Below are 25,529 nucleotides of genomic sequence, written 5' to 3'. Positions count from 1 at the left end.
TGATGGAACTTAACAAAAAAAGGGGATACAGATGAATGTCCGTTTTGTATCTGTGTATGCAAAGTGGTTAGGATAGATGTATAGTTAGTTACATTCGCTTAATGAATAGAGGGAATTGTTCTAATGGTGTTTGTAAATAGGATATCAAGTCCGCATCTTGTACAGCAATTAACCACTAGGCAGAATGTATGCAATGTGTGAATTATTGAAATTGTCCTACCAATTTGGTTTGAAACTGTCTCATTGCTATTTGTTTCTCAATAAAATTATGGAAAAAAAAAAAAGGAATGTGAATTTTAAGAAGCAGAATACACAGACTCACACTGCTAACTATGGTGTGAACTGCGGGATCTGCAGCCCCTTATGTTTTCCTAACCAACACAGGAGCCGTCTTCTAAGTCAGTGGCCTTTAAACTGGGCCGATTTCATCCCAAGTCCCCTCCCTTCACTCCCAAGGACACTTGGTCACTACCAGGGCACACTACTGCCATCTAGTGGGCGACCAGGGAAGCAGGTAGGTGTCCTGCCTTTCCCAGCCCTGTTCCCACAACAAAAGGTTGCTCAGCCTGAACACCTTTGGGGTGAGGCTAGAAAAGTTCCCTGAGTGCAGAAGCAAAGGCGTGCAACTTTCTCCTATACTTATATCCACATATCTCCAACAAGTATCTGCTGTCACCTGAAGACACACATAACTGTGAAACAGGAGGGAAAACCTGTGTGTGTGCACGGAAGGAGGAAAAGACAAGATTTCTGACAGAAATCAAAATAGTACCTCAAAGGACATAGCGACTACCATCTCATGATGGCAGATGAGTGCATCTCAAAAGCAAATGGAACCTCCTGCAGCCTGCACTGTGTAATTCTAGTTCTGCGGGGGAGTTGAGGTGCTCAATGTGGTTTTCAAATGTTCTGTCCATCCACCGTCACCAGCAAAGCCTGCCCTCCAAGTCCCAAGTTCCTGCGCTCGGGGTGGGCCCCGGGATGGGAAAGCTCTAGGTCTCCTGGCCCTGTGCAGGAGCCTGGCTCTCAACCCGCACCTCGCAACTATGCCAGGCCCCGCTGACCAGAACAACACTGACGCCAGGGCCCCTCTCAGACCTCAGCTCAGCCTCCTCAAATTGCATCGCTACTGTTCTGGCCGGAGAGGGGCTTCAAGGAAGGCGGCCCCAGAAACACTATCTTTAAGCCCAAGGCTTTCCCTGTTTCCTGACCATCTTATAAAGTTAAAAAACAAAACTATGAGAAAGTAAAAGCATTCAACCTATCAGCTCTAAGAAAAAAAGTAAATGTGTGGTGTACTAAAAATTGCCCTGGCATTTTTAGCTAGAACTGCATGAGTTACACACAGAACGGAAACGGAAATCTGTTAAAATGCATACTTTTCTGTCACCTACGATTCCAAGGGTTTGTACACAGGTAAGATCACCTTCAATCCTAAAGGTTAATTTCACCAATTTCCAAATTTCTTAATTTTTCTCTTATTTCAATGAAAGAAAAGAGGCAGAGGAAGTACCCACAACATAAAAAGTCCTTGAGAAAGGGCCCGCTCTTCATCTCACTCCACAACCACGGCACCTGCCTGAGGGCTGGCTGTGGGTCCACGTACCCCATGGAGCAAGGACAACTGGACCTGCCGCCCTGCCCTGGACGGCTGCCTGTTCCCCAGACGCACTGCTGTCCGCCAGCCTCTCTCCTCGCTCTTGGTCTGCTGCTCACAGAACAGTCACTGCTCTGCTGGGCCATGTACCTGGCAGGCCAGGGCCTCAGTGTGCATGCTGGGCTACCTGCCCCCAGCACTACTGTGTACCCTGCCTCTCCTCACCTCCTCTAGCCTGGCGATGCCCTGGCATTGCTGGCTGGGTTTCTTCTCTCCCTCAGCATCTCCAGCACTGGCTTCTTTGGAGCTCCTCTTACCTCTCACATTTCCAGCAGAATCTGCTTGCCTCATGAGCTTCCTGGTACATGGCAGCCCAGCCTGGGCAAACTCCTGTCTGGCTCACTGCAAGCCTCTTCCTGGGACGCAGGGCCTAGAGCCACTCACACTCCTACCAGCCAGTGCTCCAGCTCCGTCTTGGCTAGGTGAAGGACTTCCTTCCCAGCAAGGCCCCCAGCTTACCCCAACCCCAGATGGTGGGGTACCCAATAGCCCAGGTGTGGTCTCCTGGCACAGTGACAGCATGGTCTGGGATCAGGCCTGGGCCAAGTGCTAGCCCTCACACACCTGCTGAAACTTGAGTCCAGTTGGGTGGGAGGTGAGCCCTGCAAGGTGGTTCTGCAGGGCTGGGGAGGCCATTCAGCTGGGGTCCTAGGAGTGCGCCCCAGAGGCCCAGCGCACACCTGTCTCTGCGTGCACCTCTGGCTGGGGACGGAAGGAATCAGCTCAGGGCACTCGACCACACACAGCATCTCACCAAGGTGCCAGGGCTGGCCTCAGACTTGAGATCCTCCTGCCTCAGCCTCCTAAGTAGCTAGGATTAAGAAGTGAACCAGTACCTCAGGTTGGAAAGGTTTCTTAGTAAGTAATGGCACTCTTGGGGCCGGGGAGATGGCCCAGTAGAATAAGTATTTGTCTAGCAAGTGCAAGGGACCGAGTTCAACCCCCAGTTCCATAAAAAAAAAAAAAAAAAAAAAAAAAGTAATGGCACCCTCTAACAGTGCCCTGGCCGCCTGCCTTCAAGTTCATCAACTGTACGTTCTTCATATAAAATACTGACCCAGCCACATCAACCTTATGTTGGCCAGTACACAGCTGCCAAATGTTTTTCAACCCTTTGCTTTTTGATTTTCCAGTCCTTACACTGTTTATTTAATTGTCTGACAATCTTTGTAAATTAACTGGAAATTTCATGCCAGTATGTATTTGGGATTAGTGTTTCATCCAAGTTTATTTCAACTATCTTATGATGAGCTATTTGTCTCATCCTTAGGTTTTTTTGTTGTTTTCTTCACATTCAGCACCCTTTTGTTGATTAAGGTGGAAGCCAGATGCTCTTGGCTGTGTTGTCTGTCCAGACTGCAGCAGAGCCTGTGACCAAGTGGCAGGAAACGCGCGTCTCCGGGACACCTCGTAAGCTTTGCTGGGGTCTGCTCAATATTCCCTCTTTCATGTCCACTCTTTCTTATGAAATCATTGTTCTTATTCTGGAATAATTCACATAGAACTTCATTACAAGCGGGGCACCAGTTAACATCCTAATATTTGTCTTGCAGGTTACTATAGTGGTGGACACATTGTTTCCACTTTAATGAAGGGACTCAGCACAGACCAGCGGCCTCCTCAGCAAACACCCTCACCAGTGTAAGGGAGGGCAGGGGGATGGTAAGCTACACCCACCTGGACAGGGTGAGCAGCCTGCTTACAATGTAAGGGGGGAAAGAGGCTTGTCCTGCCCCTCTGCTCTCGTTGCTTCTGCTGTTTTCTGCCTTCTTGAGCTATTATTCCTCACCACGCCACCCTGCCTCAGACCCCGCTGAGTATGGACTGAGACCTCCATAAGCTGTGAGCCAAACAAACCTTTCCTTCCTTAATTTGAGGCATCAAGTATTTTGTCTCAGCAATGAGAGAAAAACAGCCACAGCAGTTATTACTTGACTCTAGGAATCAAGATGTCTTTGCAGATCTGGACTTTTGAGTTGACAGATGTTTTCTCGGCAGTGTTCAGGAAATCTGGCTGCTCTTCAGACTACTGACGGGAAGCTGGCCTCTGTTTAACACTCCTCTGTGAACAAGGTGTGTGTGTGTGAGGGATCTTCTCTTTGGTTCGTGCCACGGTGTGTATATGCGGGAGGGTTTGTGTCTGTTTTCACCCAGCACCACAGGGCATTACACTGAGACTTCCAAGACAATTCCTGGGGACCCACACACAAGCTCCCCCACTTCCACACTCTTTCTCGAGACAGGAACCTGCCAGGCACGGAACTCTCCTGAGCCCTGAAACTGTCCCCATCACACTCCCTTATGAGAGAGCGTGGAGAAGGAGGCAACCCCACACCTTGTCCTCTACCCACCCGTTCTCAGCAGCACTCACGACGTAGGGCTGTTTGGAGAAGTCACTTGCTCGGGCCAGGCATGTCACAGCCGCTGAATGACCAAAGAGGAGTTCTTTAGCTGAGATCTGAAAGGACAGGAAACTTTCACAAACCTGGAAACTGAAAAATAAAAATAGCACACCATGCACACTCATGAGGAAAACCACCTATAGAATAGCATGCTTTTCCACGTATACATTCCAGGAAAACTGATACACGGTGCATCGGAGTGCAAGGAATCAGAAACCTCTGGGCAGAGAAACTGTGCTGTGCAGTGTTTTTCTTGTTTGGGTTTAGTATGGGTCAGCAAACCTCCAAGACGTCCAGACCCCTTTGACCACATTGAGGTTTTGAATACAAATAAGTCCATGTTGATACTTATTACATAAGGGATGCCCCCAGGACAACAGCACACAATGTACAACTCTCAGTGGGGAAATGAGTTTGCAAAACAAGAGGAAAGACTACCTTTTGTAACTACTTGAATACCACATCACTGGTGGTAAATCTGCACAGTGATTTTGGAAAACAGTATGGGGGCTCAAGCAGGCAACACTCCAAACAATTAGAACCAGTGTGAACCCAGGACCCGCAGCGCATGTCCATGTGTGGATCTAAAGAAATGGAAATGCGAGTCCCGCAGGGTTCTCTGCACCTGGGTGCCCTGCAGCACCTTCACAAAGGCCACACAGCAGGGCACCGAGGTGTCCACCCCATGGACAGGTGCAGAAAGAGAATGTGCGTGCATCTACGGTACAGTTATTCACTTATAAAAACAAGAGAATCCTGCCCTTTGACAACAGGCATGCACCCAGAGGGCACTAGGCCAAAGACACAAGCCAGAGGCACCGAGAGACTCGAGATCGCACTTGTACACGAACCCCAAGCAGCCCAACCCATCGGAGCAGGGTCAGCTCGGCCGCTGCAGGCCCAGGGCGAGGCAGTCAGAGGGCAGAAACGTCACCTGGAGGTGAGCTCAGGAAGGCCTCGTGTGTGGGGCGATGATGACAGCGAGCAACTCCACTCTGAGGGTGGGGAAGCAGCTGGGGTGGAGCCCCCTTAGCACATGGAAGGCCCTGTGTCCGTTCTCAGCACCACCAAGAGCAGTAACACAACTGCACACTGTCGCGGGCTGGAAATCGAAGAGCGAGCCCGAGTGCTGCCACACACACACCCGCAGTGCCTGCTCGAGGTGGCGCCTGTTAACGGACCTGACTGCAGCCACCTCACACAGTCTCGCACTCAACATCTGAATACATGGTCTTTATTTGTCCATGGCACCTTAATAAAGCTGAAGAGAAATAAAATTCTATTGAAGACTGGAGACCAGGCACTTTAAGCATATTTCATTTTTAGATTATCTATATTATCTAAAATTTCTAAAATAAAAACACATTTTTCATTTACATAAACATCAATAAGAGACCAAGAGAAGGAGGAGGAGGAGGAGGACAAGCCACAGACTGGGAGAAACATCTGCAGAAGGCATCTCTGTTAAGGGACTGTTTACCCAAAATTCTTACCTCTTAAAACTCAACAACCGGAGAATAAAAAGCCTGATGTAAGAAGTCAAAGGATCTGAGCAGACAACACTCCAAAGAATACATGGAGACTGGAAGTGAGCACAACCAAAGACGGGCCACATCCTGAGTCCACGGAAAGTGCGAACCCCACCCCAGGGACACACCACACACTAAGTGCAGGCACGCTCTGGAGTGCGGAACCCCAGGCGGCGCACGCTCATCAGCGCTGCTGTGGGGGAGCCTCGCTGCTGCTGCTGAGACGCCACGCGCTCGGAGTGCGAGATGGGTGAGGACGCTCATGGCATATCCAAGGGCATCACGCTGAAGCGCACATCTGCAGTGGCATCACTCACAGGTGCCAACTTGTGGGAGCCCCCAAGATGGCCCTCAGTAGGTAAGCAAGTAAACTGAGGCACTGCACACAAACACAAGGCCAAAACAATGAGCTCACAAGCCATGAAAAGATAGAAAACAAAGTGCACATTATTTCAGGAAAACAAGCCAATTTGGGAAGTTCCCACACGGTGATTCCCACTACAGAACATTCTGGAAACGGCAACCAAGGAACGTGCAGACAGCACAGTGGGCTCTGGGTCGGGCACAGGCACGGAACACAGGGAAGCATCCTGCACAACACCGTCAGCGGTGTCGTGGAACATGGGTCAAACCCACAGGCTGTACCACACATCACAAGGGGCCAGCACACATGCCGACAGTGGCCTTGGTGACAGTGACATGTCTACTCGCTGTGGGTCACCAGTGCTCATCTCCATGGGGAATGGTGGCACTGGGGAACTGTGAGCACAAGGACATCATATGGGAGCTCTCTGAACCCCACTCCATTTGCTATGAACCCAAAATCGCTATAAAACAATCTTTACTGAAATATTTAATAATATTTTATTTGACTTGCTCTCAGAAACTGTATTTTGGCATGTTAAAAAAAAAATTTTAGGGGCTGGTGAGATGGCTCAGTGGTCTAAAGCACCTACTTAGAACAAGCTCAGCAAAACACAGGGACCACAGCTCAATCCCCACACCACATGCCAGCCAGCCCCGCCCCCAGGTGGGCTGAGCTGGCCGCACACACACACACATAAAAAAAAAAAATTTTAGAGAGCTGGGGAGATAGTTTAGTAGAATAAGCACCTGCCTGCCAAGTACAGGGTCCTGAGTTCAATCCCTGGTACTGAAACACACACACACACACACACACACACACACACACAAAAACACACATATACTTTTTAAAGTTCTCATCCTGCTACATTGATTGATTGATTGATTTGTGGCCAGGGATATAGCTCAACTGCATAAGTGCCTGCCTGGCAAGCGCTAAGTCCTGAGTACCATCCCTGGTACCACATTAAATTTATTTGTTACAGGGTCTTGCTACACAGCTCAGATTCACAGTGATCCTCCTGTCTCAGCCTCCCCAGCGCTGGGATCGCAGGCGTGTGCCACCACACCTGGTTTCAGTGGCTGGCTCAGCACGAGCCCGGTGCCAGGGCCCAAACCTGGGTCCTTGTGCTTGGCAGGCAGGCATTTAGACTGCTGAGCTACCTCCCTAGCCCTAAAAAAACTTTAGGCTACACTACTGTTTAAAATACAATGATTTTCTCCTAAATAAGAACTTAAAAAACATAACAGTAAGAGCTCCAAGTCTCGTATCATCTCACGTGCCCCGAGCTACGGGAAGCGCGAACCCCGCCCCAGTGACACACAATGCGCACGAAGCGAAAGCGCGCTCTGGAAGCGGGAGCCCAGGCGCACTCATTCTCCCATCACTATTTTAAAAAGCAAGATCATGAAAATTAAAGTACAAAACAGAAAACAGGTAAGGTCTCTTCATATGGAAAACCATGATGGACACAATGTTTCGTTTGAATGAGATTAGAAAAAAAAAATCTGTATTCCAAGTGAACTAATATCCACTCTATTTTTCTGAATATGCACACATATACGATAACCCAGCCATACTAATGGGGATAAAATGCTTCATGACGTAACTATCCCCTTTCTAAACACCATTTCTGTTATAATCGGAATATTCTGTGGCTGACCAGAATCACCTGCAGCGGCAGCGCTCGCCCCGCCTTCTCCCGGGCAGCTGGCAAGGCTCCGTCTGGCTTGCCGCACCCGCCTGCCCCAAGTGCTGTCGCACTCCTGGGCACACAGTTGAGCTGCACAGCTGCTCACACCTCTCCCCACCACCCGCTGCACGGAGGGATGCTCTCAGAACCAAATGGCGACACACACTCAACACAAGCATGGCGGACAGGCGCTGCATCAGCAAACGACAGATGACGGAACGCAAGAGTCCTGGGGTCGCGTGTTGCTTAGTGCAAGCAACGCACACATTGCCAGAGAGCCACTCCCTGCATACAAGCTCAGCAAGGCATGTGAAGCCGCTGGGGGTCTGGGTAAGCCACAGCCGGCCATGTGCCGGCCCCACCCCTGCGGGCCCCCACGGCTAACGGCTAACGTACAACTGCCGCCACGGTGAGAGCACTCCTCTCTCAGGGAGCCACGGGCCCAGCTGAGCCGCTCCACTGGGTGGTTCTCCAGTCCTGGAGCAGAGCTGACCCATGATGGGAGATGTTAATTAATTACACTATAAAATAGAATTACAATTAATTGTTAATTTAGGTTTTAAAGTGACAGACTTTAAGATCTAAAAATAGCCTTTGATCTTTAAAAGGCTTCTTAACGAGGGCAGTGAACTTTAAGTACATCATTAGTTTAAATGTCCAAATGGGTCTAGAGCTGGTTAGAGTTAAGCAAATACCTACTCTAATATGTTAAATGTTTATGACTTGGGACAGAGACAATTAATTACCAATCGATGGGACAAATCCTAGGTGAGGCCAGGTTTCTGAAGCAAGAAGAGGACAACAGTAAATTGGATTTAGAGCCATTTGATGGAATCTGTAAAATCTCAGGGAAGCAGAGACTGAAAGAATAGCAAGAGGGCTGGGCCAGCAGAAGCAGCCTAATAATTAAGATATTACTCATTTGGTTCATAACACTCTTCAGGGAGGCCCTGTGTTCAGACTAATGGGCCATAATATTCAGAATTACACGTCCATGCCTATGGCTCAGTTATCAAATGTATAATTCAGAATATAAAGTAGTAACACTCAGCACATCTTGAAGGGGCATAATTTTAGCTGGTAGCTCAGATTAGCAATATTCATAATATAATTTTGAAATATCTTCACCTACTGTTTAATACTTTCTCTAACCTCACAATCAGTGTACTACGGGTCTCACTCTCCTCAACAGCAGCTGTGCCTGCGGGCACAAGCAGCCAGCCGGACACAGGTGTGATGCTGTCTGCTCCACCCACCTGCAGCTCAGGTGAGAGGTTCCAGAGGCACAGCTGACCCTCCTGGCCTCCGGTCACAATGGTCTGCTGGTCATCGGTGATCATGATGGCAGAGATGCTGTGAGGAGGGGCCTTCTTCCCCCACAGTGCCACCACCTGCAGGGAGGTCCTCATGCTGCCCGAGTCCTGGATAGAGGGAGAAGGAACAGATCATCTCTTGGTGTGGGAGAACCAGTCACACAGTAGTGAATTTAGGATGGCACATACTTCAATTAATGGACTGTTTGCATCACCACCCATTAAAGGACAAGGTATAATTATTAGACACCGAAATCATGTGCCCAGTAGACGAAAGAGTGGATATTCCTTCAAGTCACTGATGCTGATGGACAGAAGAGAGGAAAAGCTTCCACACCTCCACACGGTTTGTTTCCAACCTGACCCACATCCAGCTTGGCCTCTTAGGAAGAGGCTGTCCACCCTGTTAGGATGGGAACACAGCCACGCTGACATGTCTTCGGGAGTCACTCAGCAAGGCAACAAACACTTAAAGTCTGCTATGAAAAAGAAAATCTGTTTTCCAACCATACTGTTTTGATACTTTTATTTGACCCAGTTTTGCCTTTATTATCTTCCTCCACACTAATCTTCAAGAATGATGACCTTTTTGTTTTAGTAGCAAGGGTTGAAATGAATACATAGTTGTCAGAAAAAGTTGCCTTGGTACTACCCTGTCTTGGTTACTTTTCTCTTGGTGCTAAGACAAAATACTCAATGTCCAAAGTTAAAGACAGAAAGATTTTTTTAGCTCACAGTCTGTAGACCTTTCAGTCCATACTTGGCTGGCTTCAAGGCAAAGTGGCACATGGCAGAGGGCAATAGTCCATGGGGGCCGAAAACAAGGAAAGCAAAAGAGCAAACAGGAAGGAGTAGAAAGAGCCAGCCTCTCTCCCTTATTCTGTATGCAGGCTACCCACCCTGTAGCGCTCATACCTATAATCCCAGCACTGCACCATGAGTCACTCGCACGCTGTGGAACCCGCCTCATGACTGTATGAGGCTTTGGGGGGACCTCCAGACACAAGCCATAACACACCAAATAGGCTCCCCCCGGATGTGTGCACCACATGTGTGGGACACCACAGTAAGTGTTCTCCCAAATGGGCATTCTGTCCTGAAATACAAGTAACTCTGAGATGTAATTTACTAGTGTGCATTATCGCACTGAAATGTCAGAAACGGAAGAAGAGGAAGGCACCAGGAATAATTTCCACATTTGCTTTGAGGAAGCCAACAGAATGGAAATCTGCCGTTTGGTACTAAGTCACTGGAAAGGTAAGTTTCACTAAGAAGCATTCTTAATTGTGGAGCATGTTATTTGTAATGTTTAAATATATATTTTTACACATGAACGAATCTATCAACAAGGTATGCATCATGACCATGAATATACACATGCATTCAGCAAGCGCAGCATGCATTCTGTGTGCTAGCAGCGCTACAAGTTTCACGTGCACACTGCTGGGAACTCAGTCCCTAGCTCCTCCCAGCTTCTGTTGCTCCTAGGCAATGCCCATGTCTGTGCAGTCTACAACATACCAGGGACATTCTTTCTGTCACATCCAAGCACCACAAAACCAAGTGTCCAGGGAATGCTCTGGGTGTTGTAATTTTGAAATCTGTGATCTCACATATTCATTCGATTACTGAGGAACCCAGAGATTTCTTGTAACATTTCAACCTGAGCTTGTGCTTCTGCTCCCAACGTAGAGAAATACGACATAGAGAAATAACACCTTCAAGCACGCTGAAATTGTTCCTTCACAAGCAGGCCTTCAAGGGAGCCTGGGAAATCCCAAGGAGTAATCAGGGAGAGGAATGTGCAAACTGCTAAGAGGCACCACAGCCGGGACACCTTTGCTTGTGAGCTTACCCTGCACCACGAAAGGAGAACCAGAAAAACTGCACCACCAGCCCAAGAAGACAAGGAAGTTTACTTTCAACTCCAAAGAAAAATGTGCCAGCCTAGAAGCACAAATGGGCATGGTGTAAAACCACACCATCACAAACCATGCCTAGGAACAGTTATGAAAAACCAGTGTCCTTGCGTCAACGGTAGTACTGGGAGGTTTGCAAAGGTTTGCTCACAACAGCCACAGCTGGAAAACGAACCATGGCAAGGGTAAGAGGAAGCCAGGATAAAGGAGCCTTGTGCTGATGGGACTGCACGGTGGAAGGCAGCGGGGTAAGTTACACCAGAAGCATGTCTACAGGTGACCTGGTCAGTCCAGTCCTAGGTCTTATCCAGGAAGAAAGGGACATGGGCATACAAAGACTGTCATGTGTGCAATTTCATCGATGACAGAAAATGAAAACAATCCACATATCAGTAAACAGGTGCATGATAAGCCCATTTTGGCACAGCAGTACAAAAGCTGCCTTCTACAACAAAAAGGAAGGTCCTATTGATTCATACAACATGTGAGTGCAAAAATAACTGCTGAACGAAAAAGTAGAAAGAGTAATGCGGAATGGTTCTCTGTGCACAAAATTCCTGAAAATTCAACTTAGAGTAACACAAAACAGGTACATGGTTGCCTGGGCACAAGACAGAGCGATCTTCCAAGGGGAAGGAGGAATGTTGGTAGGTGGAAATCCTTTCACAATTTTAACTGCAGCGACAGGTTCCCAGCATATATGTCCTGCAAAACGTGCCACGTGTGGCCTTAAATGCATATGTGTATATACACAAGTACTGTGTAACTGAGGTGGCCTTCAATAAAGTTGATCGTTTTTTAAAAAAATTCTGGGCTATACTATAACAACCAAGAACGGTTAGGACTTTATTCCAATGGTGAACAGATGCACACTCCAAACTCAAGGAGATGAGTTCTCTCAAGGCAAGAGCACAGCACGAATCGAGCGGGAGCGGCACCGGGGGTCCGCGCAGGGCCTTCCAGACTTACTGCCGAGGCGAGCGTCTGTGGGCCGGCAGCACAACGCGGGGCCCTCCCGCCTGCCGGCCTGGCAACGCCGGCGCGCAGGAGGCGCTGCCTCGGGCACGAGGCCGTGAGGGTCGAGCGCCTGGCCGCCAAACCAACACCGTGACAGCACAGAACAGGCCTGAACAGGAAGCCGTGCGCAACCCCGGGGCCCAAAGCGCTGAGGCCAGGGCCAAGTCACACGCCGCGGGAGCCGACGTCATCAGGACGCGCCCGGGACGTCATCACATGCCGGCCCCACGCAGGCAACGTGGCTCACCCCAGACCTGACCGAGGCCTGCGGGGATGCGTGGCCGCACCGCTGCACTAGGAGCTTCCAGCCATCCCATGCAGGGTGGCCCGAGGGGACTCCCGACCCGGGCCAGGCCACGAGGACAACCACAAGGAAGAGAACAGACCCCCGCCTTCAAGGAGCCCCAGGATGAGCGCAGGGACCAGCCAGGCCCAGGTCAGCTGGAGGAGGGGAGCCCCGTAGGAAACGTACCGGAAGTGTTCTCACAAGGGAAGGGGACGCCCTGCGTGCGTCCTCTCAGCCAGTCCTCGCGAGAACGGCGCCAAGTATCGCGTGCTGCTTATCTGCGAGCTGGGCATTGTTTTTTAAAATAGGCCATTAAAAATGTAAGGCAGAGAACTTCCAAAACTGCATCAGAAATATGAAACTTTAGACTTTAGAATCCAAATAAGCTTCACAGAAGATTTAAATGGCAATAAATGGATGCTAAAACAAACGTTAAAGCTCAGCATCATAAAGACAAAGCAGGAAAATAAATGTAATGCCTTAGAAAGAAACGAGCTGCTCAAGGTGCGTTTCTGCATAGCAAAACGAGTGTTGCAAGCAGCTAGGGTGTTACTTGGAAAGGCTGAAGGAGAAATGTCATTCCAGGGTTTTACAAATGTAGTAAAAAGGCGTTCTTAAAAAAAAAAAAAAAAAAAAAAGTCTGCTAGAAAACAACATTTACAGACTGTGCTGCACGGTCAACTGGTGGTCCACTTCTTACACCCTGCTGAACTGAACTAGCGTGGTGCTGGGTGTAGGAGGCCCGCCTGAGGATTGTTGCCAGCAGCATAAGAGGCCGAACTGGAGAGAAAGAGGCTGTAGGAAACTGTTGAAAGTTGTTACAGAAGGCTGTACGCTGTAGGAGGACCTTGTCTTGCTGGCTTTCCTGATGATCTGGGCTGTTCTTCTTGGAGGAGGAGCCTGGTTACCTCACTGTCACTGAGAATGGCTATGGTTCACTTTGAGGGAGCTCTGGTCCTCCCCTTGAGCATCGCTTCCTGGCTCTGGAGAGGAAGACTAGCACAGCTCAGTCTCCTGGAGAAACTTGCCCCACTGCTTTCCTAACGGGAACTTGGCTTTCCTCATCTTTGGAGGAGCTCGGGACCTCGCTGTTGCTGAGGATAGCTGTGGTACTTTTCCCGGGAGCTCTGGTTCTTACTTTGAGTGCTGCTTCCTAGTTCCAGGTCAGACCCCTCAGCCTGCTCGCACAAATCCATCCCACTGGCACGTCTAGCTTCCACCACTGATCTATGAGACTTCCCACGCAGATCCAAGAAGGCCTGTATGAGACATTCTCATGGGCCGTAGGTCTTCGTGGCTCATGTAGGACATTGCTGTGGGATCCAGGCCCTCAGCTGGCTTCTTTGGTCATTAGTATGTGGACAGTTTTCCTGCACACTCTTCACATGATTCCTTGAGTAACTATTCTAAAATCTTATAACTAAGTGTCTTGTATTGTTTCCCCTTGCAAAACCCCAAACCATGACACAGACTGTACTAAATGAATTATAAAAGGATGCACTTTGGGAAAAATAGGTTAATTTTTTTTAAAGGAGTAAAGTGGACTACAAATGCAGAAATAAACATCAGTAAACCTAAGTGGGCACCGCAACAGTATTAATAGTGATTACCTAGGCAGGTTGGAGCTGAAGAGAGAACGGGGCATTTCAGACCAGCACAGGTATCACAGTGTGGCCCCGGTGTGCACTGTGCCTGGGAAGAGGGCAAGGACATTCATCACAGTTTTTAAGGAAAGTTTTTATTATGACAAGGGACAAGAAAAGTTCGTAGCTTCTAAAGCAGGAGGTTAATTTAAAAAATGTATCAATCCAAAGTAAAGAAAACAAAAGTAAAAGGAGCATGGGAAATAGAAAATACAGTTCGGTAGCAAATACACACCCAAACACATCAGAACTTATAATAAGTAGTGAACCAAACTTACTAGGTAAAAGAAAATGTTTCAGAAGAGACCCTAATATATTCCATTTACCCAAGATCCCTAACATTAACACACAGACATTGGGAAAAAAACTGGGCAAGGAAATAGGTAAATAACAGGAAAACTGATACCATATTAGAAAAATGGGATTTAAAGTAAAAAACACTCTTAGTGATAAAAGAGTCACCATATTTGTTGACCACATAAATTGTCCAAGCCAAATGTGAGGGGCTCGGCTGTGACCCCAATGTTCAGGTTCAAGCCCCGCCTGGGGAACTTGGTGAGTTTTAAGGAGACCTGGTCTCAGAAAGTAACAAGGGCTGGAGCTACGGTTGGTGTGAAGACCCTGGGTCCGACCCCTCTACTGTTGTATATAGGTCAACAGCTCACCCAAGGGCAGAGCCTCCAGGTTCTCATCAACAGAATATCAGGCACAAAGAATATGGTTCCCGAGTTACAAAGGAAAAGTCCATAAACTACTAGATTTACATATCTCAGTAATGAGTGAAACAGACAAGTTTAAAATAGGTGACCCACACAATATACATATGTAATCTCATAGGCAGAAATAGACCCCTGCACACAAGTATTGTTAGAAAACACTCATGCATGAAATGAAACAATTCTCAAAAATTCCAAATATGGGAACACTACTGGAACAAAGTGAATGAAAATATGAACTCACTTCTTCAAGCAGCCCTTTACCACATGATACAAAAGTTTGGAATATTTGGAAACTAAAGGAAATATATATGCTAAGTAATCCTTGAGTCCAGGGTCAGCCAAATAGCTCAGTGGATTAAAGTGCCTGCGTAGGCAGACTCGGGCCAGGAATTCGATCCCCCGGCCTGCAGCGCCGGCCCCATCCCCAGGGCACACTGAGATGGTGATTGAGACTGGGTGTGGTGGAGCACACCTGTAATCCCAGCACTTGGGAGGCTATAAACAGGAGGATCACTACAAGTCCGATCTACACAGTGAGACCCTATGCACACTGTCCTAAAATACAAGAAAAAAAATCCTTGGGTCAGCAAAGAAAACATAGTAAAAATTACATACTATTAAGACCCAAGTAACAAAGCAATGTACACTAAAACTTGCCAGACTTAGAGTTTTGCATTAGAAGGGAAGTGATAAGTTTAAGTGCATAATTAAGAAGGAATATAGTTAAAGATTAATGAATTATACATCAAAATTAAAATATTCTACAAGAGCAGAAGCAGGAAGAAAAATGTAGATAAGAGAATCCACGGTTATAGAAAAAAAGGAAGCCCAGGGAGGCAGTGCATGCCTGTAAACTCAGCACTTGGAAGGCTGAGGCAGGAGGATGTTGAGGGGCTGGGGCATGTGAGGGACTTGAAGCATTGGGTTCAACTGTAGGTACCAGAAAAGACTTCCTGAACATTGCTGTCTCTCATTAAATGATACAAATTCCCCAGTGACAGACACCACAGTGTCATTGGCATAGTTCCTGGCCAATTATGGGGATTTGCTAAATTTTCTTTTGGTCAAACTGATCTTGATGCTTCTGCATTCTTTGTGAAAGATGGGAAGCATCTGGGGAGGCTTTTTTGTTGTTTGTTTTTGAGAGGAGGGTCTTGCTTTGTGGCCCAGTCTGGCCTTGTCCCAGCCTCCTCAGGGCTGGGACCACAGGTACTACCAGAACTGGCAAAGGAATCATGTTTTTCAATTGATGTTATACTCCCCACCATTCCTGAAGCACAGTGCTCTAAACATAGGAGGACAATAAATACTAGCTGACTAGACCCCCCTATTTTACTTAAGCTGCACATCTGCAAGCAGAAGGCAAAGACCGTGCTGACCTCTAAATCTGGCTAAATTTCAACCCAGTCGCTCCCTGCTTTGAGCATCGGCCTCCAGCCTGTGACCTGGGATAAGGTGGCAGCCCTGTCTTTCTAGGAATGAAAACCCACCTGACATTCAGGCAGAGGGGTTTAGACACTTACGGCTATGTTCCTCTCACCTTCCCCACTTCAACAGCAACAGTGTAGCCACAGACCAACCCTCACGGCAACTCCTTTGCTTTCAGCTTATTCAGCCTTAGCTGACTTCAAGTCCAGTCTCGGCAGACTGTGGCTTTCCGAGGACTCGGGCCCAGAGCAGGTGTGGGCTCACAGAGCTCCCCAAAACCTGCGTATTCGCAAATGGCACACACGCAGCAAAGTGCAAAGCACCTCGAGCCTAGCAAACACACTGAAACACTTCACAGATGAAAGCCTTGCAGAGCCACCGGGCTTCTAACAACCAAATCAGAAACAGACCACACCCAAGCAAAGCCGCAAGAAATCTGGTGGGACCAGAATTCAGCCTGCACAATCCAGACCGCACAGTACAGGAAACTCTCCCAGAATCCGAGGCTGCCCTGGTCACTTGACACCCTTATTCACAGGCCATAAAGACAAGAAGCCAGGGACTGCCGCCTGTTCACCTGCTCTGTCTCTCGTGAGAATCGAGGCAGTGACGTGAACCAAAGTTTGCAGCGGAGGACACACATCACAGTCCTCAGAGCGCTCTGTATCCACCACTCCCATGTCAAACTCCAGTGATTCAGGAGCGGAGACCCACCAGGGCCATGGGCACCGCTCATCTAACCCCCGCATGCAGGAGGAGCCATGCTCTAGACAACTTCAGACCACATCGGATTCTGAGATCGGAAAGTAGTAAGCTGCACAATGAGACGAGGGCGGCCCGAGGCAGCAGAGCTCAGGGTCACCTACATGGATTTTGCAATCAAATTTTTTAAGGTAACTCCGGAAGTCAGTACTTACTGTCACTGGGAGAAGGAGGGAGAGCCCACCTTTTCTGAGGGCCCTTTTAGTTCTTCAGGAATCTCTAATCAGAAATAAATGCAGAGTGACGGCAGAGCTGTGACTCTGATGGAACCCTGGTATGGCAGTGTCCGGTCTACAAGGAGGACAACGCTCTGTGTCAATAATTATGCGTCTAGACACAAAGGGATTACGAAGTCCAAGCTCAATTTATAATTATTCTACCTCAAATTCCAGGGCCAGCGTGCAGTTTGGAGCGTCAGAAACTGCTCAGGGATAGGCGTTCACCCTGCTGTGGTTTCCAAAGCTGGTCTTTTTAGATGCAATTTAAAACAATACTTCTGTTGGACCAAAAAAGGTACTAAAAAGGCAGCACAGTCTCTGAAACAGATAGTTACTAATTTCACAATAGTAATCTAGCATTTGACACCTTGATTCGAATATTATAACTTCTATAAACAGTAGCACCAGTGTTTTATCACCTAGGCAACATGCAACCAATATGGCTGCAGAAGGAATAACACAGATGCGCACAAATGCACACGCAGACCTGTGCTCTCGCATGACACAAGTGACATCTGCGCAGTTCTGGTCTGTAGTGAGCCAGATACCATGGAGGGCCTGGGGCGAGCGGGCAGGGGCACAGCCTGGGCGGGTGCCCTCGGGCGCGGGGTGGCCATGTGTATGATCCCACTGCTCAGCAAAGAGATGTCCACACTGTGGAGGAGGGCCAGATGTGTGGAAACACTGTGGGGAAAAGGGGGAGGGAGCTGGGGCACAGAAAGTGGTTGCCTCCCAGTGCGCTTCCCTCCATGCAGTTTGCTCCTTTCTTAACATGCACAATGTACAGGTGTGTGAGATTTTGTCATTTCTCAGTGGCAATAATGAACAACTTTTAAGGAGGAAACTACTTGAATAATTAAAAGGTATTATTCTAAGAGTGAGTACAATATAGCTTGACTATAAATGAAAAAATAATTTATATGCAACTGTAAAAATAAAGCATATTAAATGTAGTTTTATTTTAAATATTCTATGTTCAGCTATAGGTTAATTAAATTTAGGTACACATCAAACAAGGCCAGCGCTGCTTCTGCACAGTGATGTCTGGATTCCAGCCTTGTAGGCCCACCCAAACCACGCTGCCCTCCTGGAGCTCTCTCTGGCTGTCTGAAGGAGCGCCCTGTGGGGTCTCTGACTCGTGCATGGCTGTGGGAGCTGAAAGTGTCTCCACATCCAGGAAGGTCATTCACATGTCCCCTTCCCAGCTAAGGGGACGGCTCCACTGCCACCACTGCCCCGAGGCATGCTCAGCACTGGTTCTGGATGGCAGGTCCACATCCCCTCCCTGTAAGCTTGCTGGGATGCCAGGCTGTGAGGCCAAAGCCACAGGGCTTCCCACAGGGCTGGTGCCTGAGCACTGACTGCCCCCTGCCTGGACACCTTCCCCGCACTGAAGGCTGCGAGGGAGAGGCAGGAACCCTGGGCAAAGAGACCTGACCAGGGACACACACGCCACCGAAGAGGTCACAGCATCACCCCAGCGTGCCAGACCTGCGCCGATGGGTTGGCCTCCAGCTGGGCAATGTCTGGAGTGACAAAGGCCCGCACAGAAAGGCAGCAGTTCACCTGCTGTGGCCACAGAGCCTCCTGGTGCCTGGAGACCCCCAGGGGCTCCTTGGTTTCTGCTTCTTGTTTCGTTGCTGCTGGGGATCAAGCCTTTCTCTCCTCCTTTACTTTTAATGTTGACAGGATCTTGCCTGGCCGTTCTGCAATGTGTGATCCTCCTGCCTCCTGGGTCACTGGAGTAACAGGCAAGCACCCCCGCACCAGCCTCCTTGGACATTCCAGTGACTAGGCCCACCTAGACAGGAAGAAGTGGCCTCAAGTGCAGCTGGGCTCTTACTTTGCAGACCAGAAACAGGTGCAAGAGGCAGGCAGCTGTGACCAGTCATCCTGCTGAGACTGAACTCACCCCGGGTCATATCCACACCCACTCTCTCTGCATTCCCCCACAGACTGAAGCCTAGAAGGTACGATCAAGGTCTCATCCGGGACACTGCCATCCCAATTATTTCAACCCAAAATACGCGTTCTTGTGAAGAGGCAAGAAGCTACAACAGGGTGCGTGAGTGCAGCCTACACATGCTGAGTGCCAACTGGGGCCAACTTGTCACACCCAGCTGAAGTGAACTAGTGTGGTGCTGGGCGTGGGAAGCCCGCCTGTGGATGGTCGCCAGCAGCATAAGATGCAGCAGTAGAGAGGCTGTTGGGAAGCTGCTGGTTCTCTGGGGCTATTCTGCTAGAGGACCTTGTTGTGCTGGCTTTCCTGGGAAACATCGCTGTTCTCATCCAAAGAGGAGCTGAGGACCTTGTTGCCACTGAGGAGGGCTATGGTTAGCTTTGGGGAGCGCTGGTCCTCATCTTGAGCATCCCGGCTCCAGAGGGAAAGATGGCGCTCAGCTCAGTCTCTTGGAGAAGCTCGTCGTGCTGGCTTTCCTGATGAGAACTCAGCTGTCCTCAGCTTCAGCGGAGCTCGGGGCCTCACTGTCACTGAGGATGACTGCGGAACCTTTTGGGGGAGCTCTGGTTCTTACTTGGAGCATTGCTTCCTGGCTCCAGTGCAGATCCCTCAGCCAGCTGACACAGGTCCTTCAGCCCTCTGGCACCAACTTTTTATCTTCTGTCCACCACTGACCTTCAGGCCTTTCCAGTGCAGATCCCTGAAGCAGGCCTGCATGGGACACTGTTGTGGGCTCGAGGCCTCCAGTTAGACTCGTAGAAGATATTGTTATGAGCTCTAGGTTTTCATGTGCTCTCGTGCAGGATATTAGGATCCAGGCTCTGAGCTGGATTCTTTGGTCTTTAGTGTGTGGACAGACTGCCTGTATTCTTTGTATGATCCTTTGGGTGAGTAATTATAAAATAATCTTACAAAATGTATCATGTATTGTATTGTTCCCCTTGCAGAAACCCCAAACTATGACAGGGCCCCATTCTCCCCATCCTAAAATGGGAAACTGCTACCTCAAGAGCTGAAGCTGAGATAAAGAATTCTGAACAGGAAACCCAGCCCTCAGCTGATGTCCCAAGGGGGCTCTGAACACGAATCTCCACTCCTGAGGACCACCTGCCCCGCAGCCCCCTCACTTCGGGCAGTTCCCTCATCTGTGACTAACTTTCAGATCCAGTGATGACCTTCTAATCAGCCTTTCCAGGGCTAATGAGGGTTGCGAGACTAAGTTAAATGTAAGATGTCAGCTGAAATAGGAATTTTAGGGCCACTACAAGTAACCTTTCAAGTAAGTATGTCCTGCGCAACACTTGGAATGTGCTTATAGTAAAAACTAACTGTGCTCTATGGTATGGAAGGTGCTTACATAATACATTCCCTTTTGGAAATTCTAACAGAGCTGGGTCCTGCAGGCGGCCTGGGGCCTCCGGTAACTGGTAGCTGAAGACAAATGGAGCCTGGAAGATCACAATCACCTCTTCCTCATAGAGACAAGGAAATGAAGGCCCAGGCAAGCCTGCCACTTGGTCAAGGTCACCCAGGACAAGTGGTTCAGGCAGCCCCACAGCAGGCCTCCTGCTGGTCCACCCACCCACAACTGCACCCTCCGCTCCCCGCAGGCCCAGCAAGTCCTAAGATATGGAAAGGAAAACTCCTTTGTTATTTCTGTTGTTCTTTTTTTTTTTTTTTTTAAGCCCAACAGAAGGACAATAAAACAATGTCATCCACCCCACTCCAACTGGCCTCAGTTGCCTGGAGCCCTGGGCTGAGGCTCTCCCTGAGGCTTCCCCCAGCTCAGCACCCCAGCTGGCCCTGCTCACCCAGTTCCCGCCCACCTTCCTGATGCCGGAGGCTGGTGGGACAATGACTCTGATGCAAGTGTGGTTTTGACGTCAAGGCACCTGGAGCTCTGGCCTGTCCTTTCCAGCTCTGACCTGGACACACCCAGACAGTGGTCTCTGCCTGCCTGCCTGCCTGCCTGCCTGCCTCACTCGGACAAACCCTCCACTGAGGACAATACCCAAAACCCACAAAGGCTGCATGACTCAGCCACCAGCCAAAACAAGCACATGTCAGGAAAGTGAAAACAGCACTAGCAATAGCACTCAGGAGGACTTCAGGTCTAAGGCAGAGCACAGGACCTCTGTGAATAATCTCAGTGACCTGCATGATTCCTTTAAAACCTGCAGCCGCCAAGGGAGGTGAAAGCCAGTGACTGATGGGTTCTTTTCTAAAAAAAAAAAAAAAAAAAAAAAAAAGAGAGAGAGAGACAGCTTGGTCCTTTGTAGCCAGAGGGTGCTTTGTTTTTCTGTTCTGAGTTTCAGTGGAGATTAGAGGGCAGTGGCGGTGTTTACACTCTCTGCCCCTGGGTGCCACCTATTGTAAGTTGCAGCCTAGTAAACAGGAGGGACAGGACCCAGGTGAATGCTGAGAGCAGGGGAAGGGCTCAGCCACAGTCAGGGCCACACAGCTCAGAGAGCCCAGGGAAGGGCACCAAAAGAGCAGTGAGAAAAGTACATCCAGGAAAGCTGGAGCAGACCGGGCAGCCATCTGCTGAGCCAAGTGAGGCCGCTGCAGCACTGGGACAGGGCAGATCCCTGCAGCTCCTGGGCACCTGCAGGCCCCCACCTCCCCCCCTGGCCTGGTAACAGCAGATGCCCTGCACCCCAAACCAGCCACTCTCACAGGTTCCCCATGCCAAGCTCTTCCTGTATGTGCAGACTAGAACCTGATCCCTCCTCAGACAGGATGGCCGCCCGCTGACTCTGCCCAAGTGCCAGGCTGCCCGGGACCATCTGCATGACACATGTACTTCTGCCCAGTCTCTGAAGAGTGACGATTGCAGAATTGGCCCCAGCCAACACCAAAGCCCAGTTCTTCAAAAGCATTAATACTGAATGTTGACTGCTACTTAGGGAATTCTAGGAAGTGATGTGTCCTAGAGCCAGTGCTAGAATGACCTAGAGGTCAAAGGAAAAACTAAACAGACATGTAAATTAATCTCTCAACTCCAAACACAGAGCTCCAGTAATATGCATCAAACAAAGAAGGCAAGAGGGGCTGGGGAGATGGCTCAGTGGAATAAGCGCTTCCCTGGCAAGTGCAAAGGCCTGAGTTCAATCCCCGGTTCCACCAAAAAAAAAAAAAAAAACGAAGAAGGCAAGAAATTGAACCACTAGACAGGAGCTTTTCTCCCCAGCAGCTCATGGCTTGCAGGGTCACTGCCCTGCCCCCAAGTAGATGCAGAGGTACAGAACGCACGGCTCAGTCCCCAGTCCTCGGGCTCCCACCCTGCCCCCCAACACACCAAACTGAACCACACCCCCAGCCTTCTCCTTACAGTTTTCTATTTCGAGAGAGAGGATCACTTGCCAAGCCCCGGGCTGGGCTCGCATCTGCACGCCCCTGCCTCAGCTTCCCAGAGTGCAGGATGACGAGTGTGCCCCACCACTCCTGGTGTCATCAGCTGAAGGTGGGCACAGAGGGACGAGGCACCTCTTCTTGGAGGCCACCCTGCCTGTGATTGACAGGCAGGGACACACAGCATGGAGTGAAAAGTCCTTTCTTCAGAGTTTTAGGCTTCATGGCTTTGTTTGGGTTTGTTTTTCTTTAGTTTATGCTACATTTAAATCTGAGTATTTACAGTGAAACTCAATGATTTTTTTTTAACCCAAAAGCACTTAACCTGAGTGAACATTCCTCCTGGTCTAGTCTGTTCCTAATTAAGCCCAACAAGCACTGATCGAGACCTGCAGGGATCCGGGTCCTGGGCTCCGAGTTTGCACAGCGGAGTCCCACGCTGCAGATTCACACTGCATCCCTGCCCGAGCTGGCAAAACATCTACTGTGTTCCTGAGCTCTGCCAGTCTGCCTGCCGCCTAGAGCCAGAGTCCAGCACAGCTGGGAACGACACGAGCACGAGCCGCCAGGCACCGGGAACCCCTGCACTTGAGGCCTTGGATCTGCCCCGGAAGGAGCCAGCCCTCCCTTGCCCACACCCAGCCACCTGGCAGCAGGTTGCCCCCGTGCCACGCCCACCTCCAGGCCTGTGGCTGAACCTGTGCAAAGCTAACAGAAAGAACGGAGTGTCCCACTGGAATCACAAACACCACGAAATCACGGAGCTGGGCCTGCTGGCCACGCGTTTCAAGCTGCACTTACTACTGAGACAGACTTTCCAGGAGGATAAAGTCCAGCCAAGCAGCCTCATATCCAGGGGGCCGGCAGCCCCTCAGCACCAAGGTCAAACCCTCTGCAAAGCCAGCCGGCCCAGGTCGGTCCACAGAAGCAGTGCTCTTCCTCCGCCACCTGCCAGGCAGATGTGCTCGCTTTCTCACTTAAACACTCCATACCGTTCCCATACTTCTGTTTATTTTTTCTAAGATATCTCTACTAATCTCAATAACATTGGAACCTTTATCCCAGATTTCACCTTCTGTCACCTTGACTAATCTTCAGTTCTTGTCTTCACCTAGTCTTTCTTCTCTCCAGCCCTCTCTTTTCTTTGTACACATTTAGTTTCAAAGTATTCCTATATCCCAGGGAGGACGTACCACCATCGTGGTGGCTTCCACAACCACAGACAGAGACGTCCAGAACCTCAAGGCCCTGTGCCCAGGAGCAGCCTCCCCATGTGAAAGCAAATGTCCCCAGCGCCTGGAGCCCAGCGCGGGGAAGGAGGAGTCCCCAGGGCACTCACACCCGTGCTCACCCCACACTCTGAGGATCTCCAGCAGCCTTCCCCAGGATTACTGGGGAAAGGCGGCTGGTGCACCCAGACTTCTGCGAGCCCCTCACAGCCCTGCATCTGTCTGACAGCAGGGCTGCCCTCCTCCCAGGGTCCCCACAGCTGTGCACAGCTCCCACACAGCCAGTCGCCCACTGCCTCAGAGGAGGCACAACAAGCACAAAAGGCAGGGCGGCCCAGCACAGCAGCGGCCAGGGTGCGAGTCACTCTTCAGCCACGTGACAGAGCTGCACGCAGGTCTCCTCTACTCAGCCTGCAGCCGTGCTCATGACCCACGGACTGTGCAGCCCACGCCTGACAGCAGAGCCTCCAAAGCCCACTGGGTGTCAAGGAACAAGAGTCACCGTGCACAGTGCCACTTTGCATGGCACTGAGCTCGGTACCCTGGGTGTTCTAGGAGGGGCTGAGAGTTCAGGGGAGGGATGGGCAGGACTCAACGGCCACCAGAAACCAGAGACCAGTGGCACTTTGGGGCCTGTCCTGAACACAGACCTGAGGAGGTGTCCCTTTTATCCCTGCTGGGTTCCCACTGCCAGAGAAGTCACTGTCCAATACAAGGGCCTCTGTTCAGGGACACAGACACACCCAACTGCCATGGTCATGGGCACTGGGGAGCCCGGAAGCTGCCTTCAACCAACCCTCTAACCAGCAAGAAGCCTGCCTGCCCTGACACCTCACTCCCCTCCTGCAGGAGGGACACCAGGAGGGACACCAGAAACACTGATTTCATTCCACACAATACCTCACCACAGTTGGAGGGAGGCGGCCTGGCACTCCCATCTCCCAGCTGCTGATTACATCAAAGGCTTGCAGCACAAATTCAATTTTAGGATGTTAATCTCGGCCTGCCACTCAGAAATTTTCTCTGAGGGATATGATTTTTCTCTGGATTTCATTTTAAGAATGATTTTCTTCATCCACAATCAATAAAGATATGTTTTCATCAAAAGACTCTATCTTGGCAGAATTCAATTGGCCATTTCAATCCCTTTTGGTGACACAGTATTAATTAAAATAGTTCATGTTGCACCTCAAATGGAAAAAGAGGCAGCGAAAGAGCAGCTACTCAAAACACATGTTCTGTACACATCAGCGTGGAGGCCAAAAAATAATTTTCTCCTTCTCTGGGCGACAGACATTAGCTATTCAAGAGTGAGCACGCTTGGCTCATCCCAGTGATCCTGCCGGGGAGCGAGAGGCGGCGCTCAGAGTGGGCACTCTCTTGAGCACTCTCGTTCCATAAATAGGAAGTGGAAATGCATACAGAGCACACAGCGTGAGACACTCCCCTCCGGCAGCCCTGGAGGAAGAGAGAACCTGTGTGCCCTTGTGAGAAGGACAGGGGTCCCCAGGCAACAGGAGGGCTGGCACCTACAGCACCCTGCCTGGAAGGACAGGTCGAGGGGCCGCCTGGTGGGGGGGGCAGGGGAGGGATATCCTTCCTGTGTCTCACGCCCAGGTTAGCAGGAAGGGACAAAGAAAGGGGGTCAGAAGCGTAGTGTCATGAAACACAGGGACCCCTATAAATGAAACCCTCTCCCCTTCCTTGCCTTGAACTCATCCAACCACTGTGCTTCATAACACATGGCGGTGGTGATTTTAACAAATGGTTGTCTTCATACTCAAGACATTAGAGAATTTCACACAATTCTACAGACCATCTCTATAAAGTGTACCTGAACCTGGGCTCACAGAATACAGACTAAGCCATATTTGTATGAGGGGGCATCAAATCAAGACATAGGATGGGAATTTATATAAATCTGAGTTATGTTGAGCTGTAGAGGACTCAGGTCAACAATTTCTGACATTGCCAGTCAAGCAGAAGACCCAATACTATTATGGGCTACTGGACTCTTTTAGAATATTTTGCTGAGTTTA

The 25,529-nt window shown here is 49.7% G+C and overlaps 1 protein-coding gene across 5 annotated transcripts in view; it reads right to left on the bottom strand.

The window, feature by feature from the left end:
• Wdr72 (WD repeat domain 72) overlaps positions 1-25,529 on the bottom strand; it is a 188,367-nt gene that overhangs the window by 159,543 nt on the left and 3,295 nt on the right. For 3 of the 5 annotated variants that reach the window (XM_023724077.1, XM_004639044.2, XM_023724078.1), the window contains exons 2-3: positions 8,902-9,066; positions 4,009-4,115 (exon numbers count right to left, since the gene is read on the bottom strand). In XM_023724077.1, the coding sequence (XP_023579845.1) occupies positions 4,009-4,115; positions 8,902-9,054 (260 nt within the window). In that variant the 5' untranslated portion in view covers positions 9,055-9,066. Of the gene's footprint in view, positions 1-4,008; positions 4,116-8,901; positions 9,067-16,082; positions 16,216-25,529 lie in introns of those variants that run through there. The other 2 variants (XM_023724080.1, XM_023724079.1) reach the window with 2 other exon arrangements.

The sequence above is a fragment of the Octodon degus genome, unplaced genomic scaffold (genome assembly GCF_000260255.1).
Source record: "Octodon degus isolate 3935 unplaced genomic scaffold, OctDeg1.0 scaffold00105, whole genome shotgun sequence".
NCBI classification, from domain to species: Eukaryota; Metazoa; Chordata; class Mammalia; order Rodentia; family Octodontidae; genus Octodon; species Octodon degus.
The sequence above is the reverse complement of the archived record's forward strand: the minus strand, read 5'-3'. Positions and strand labels throughout refer to the sequence as shown.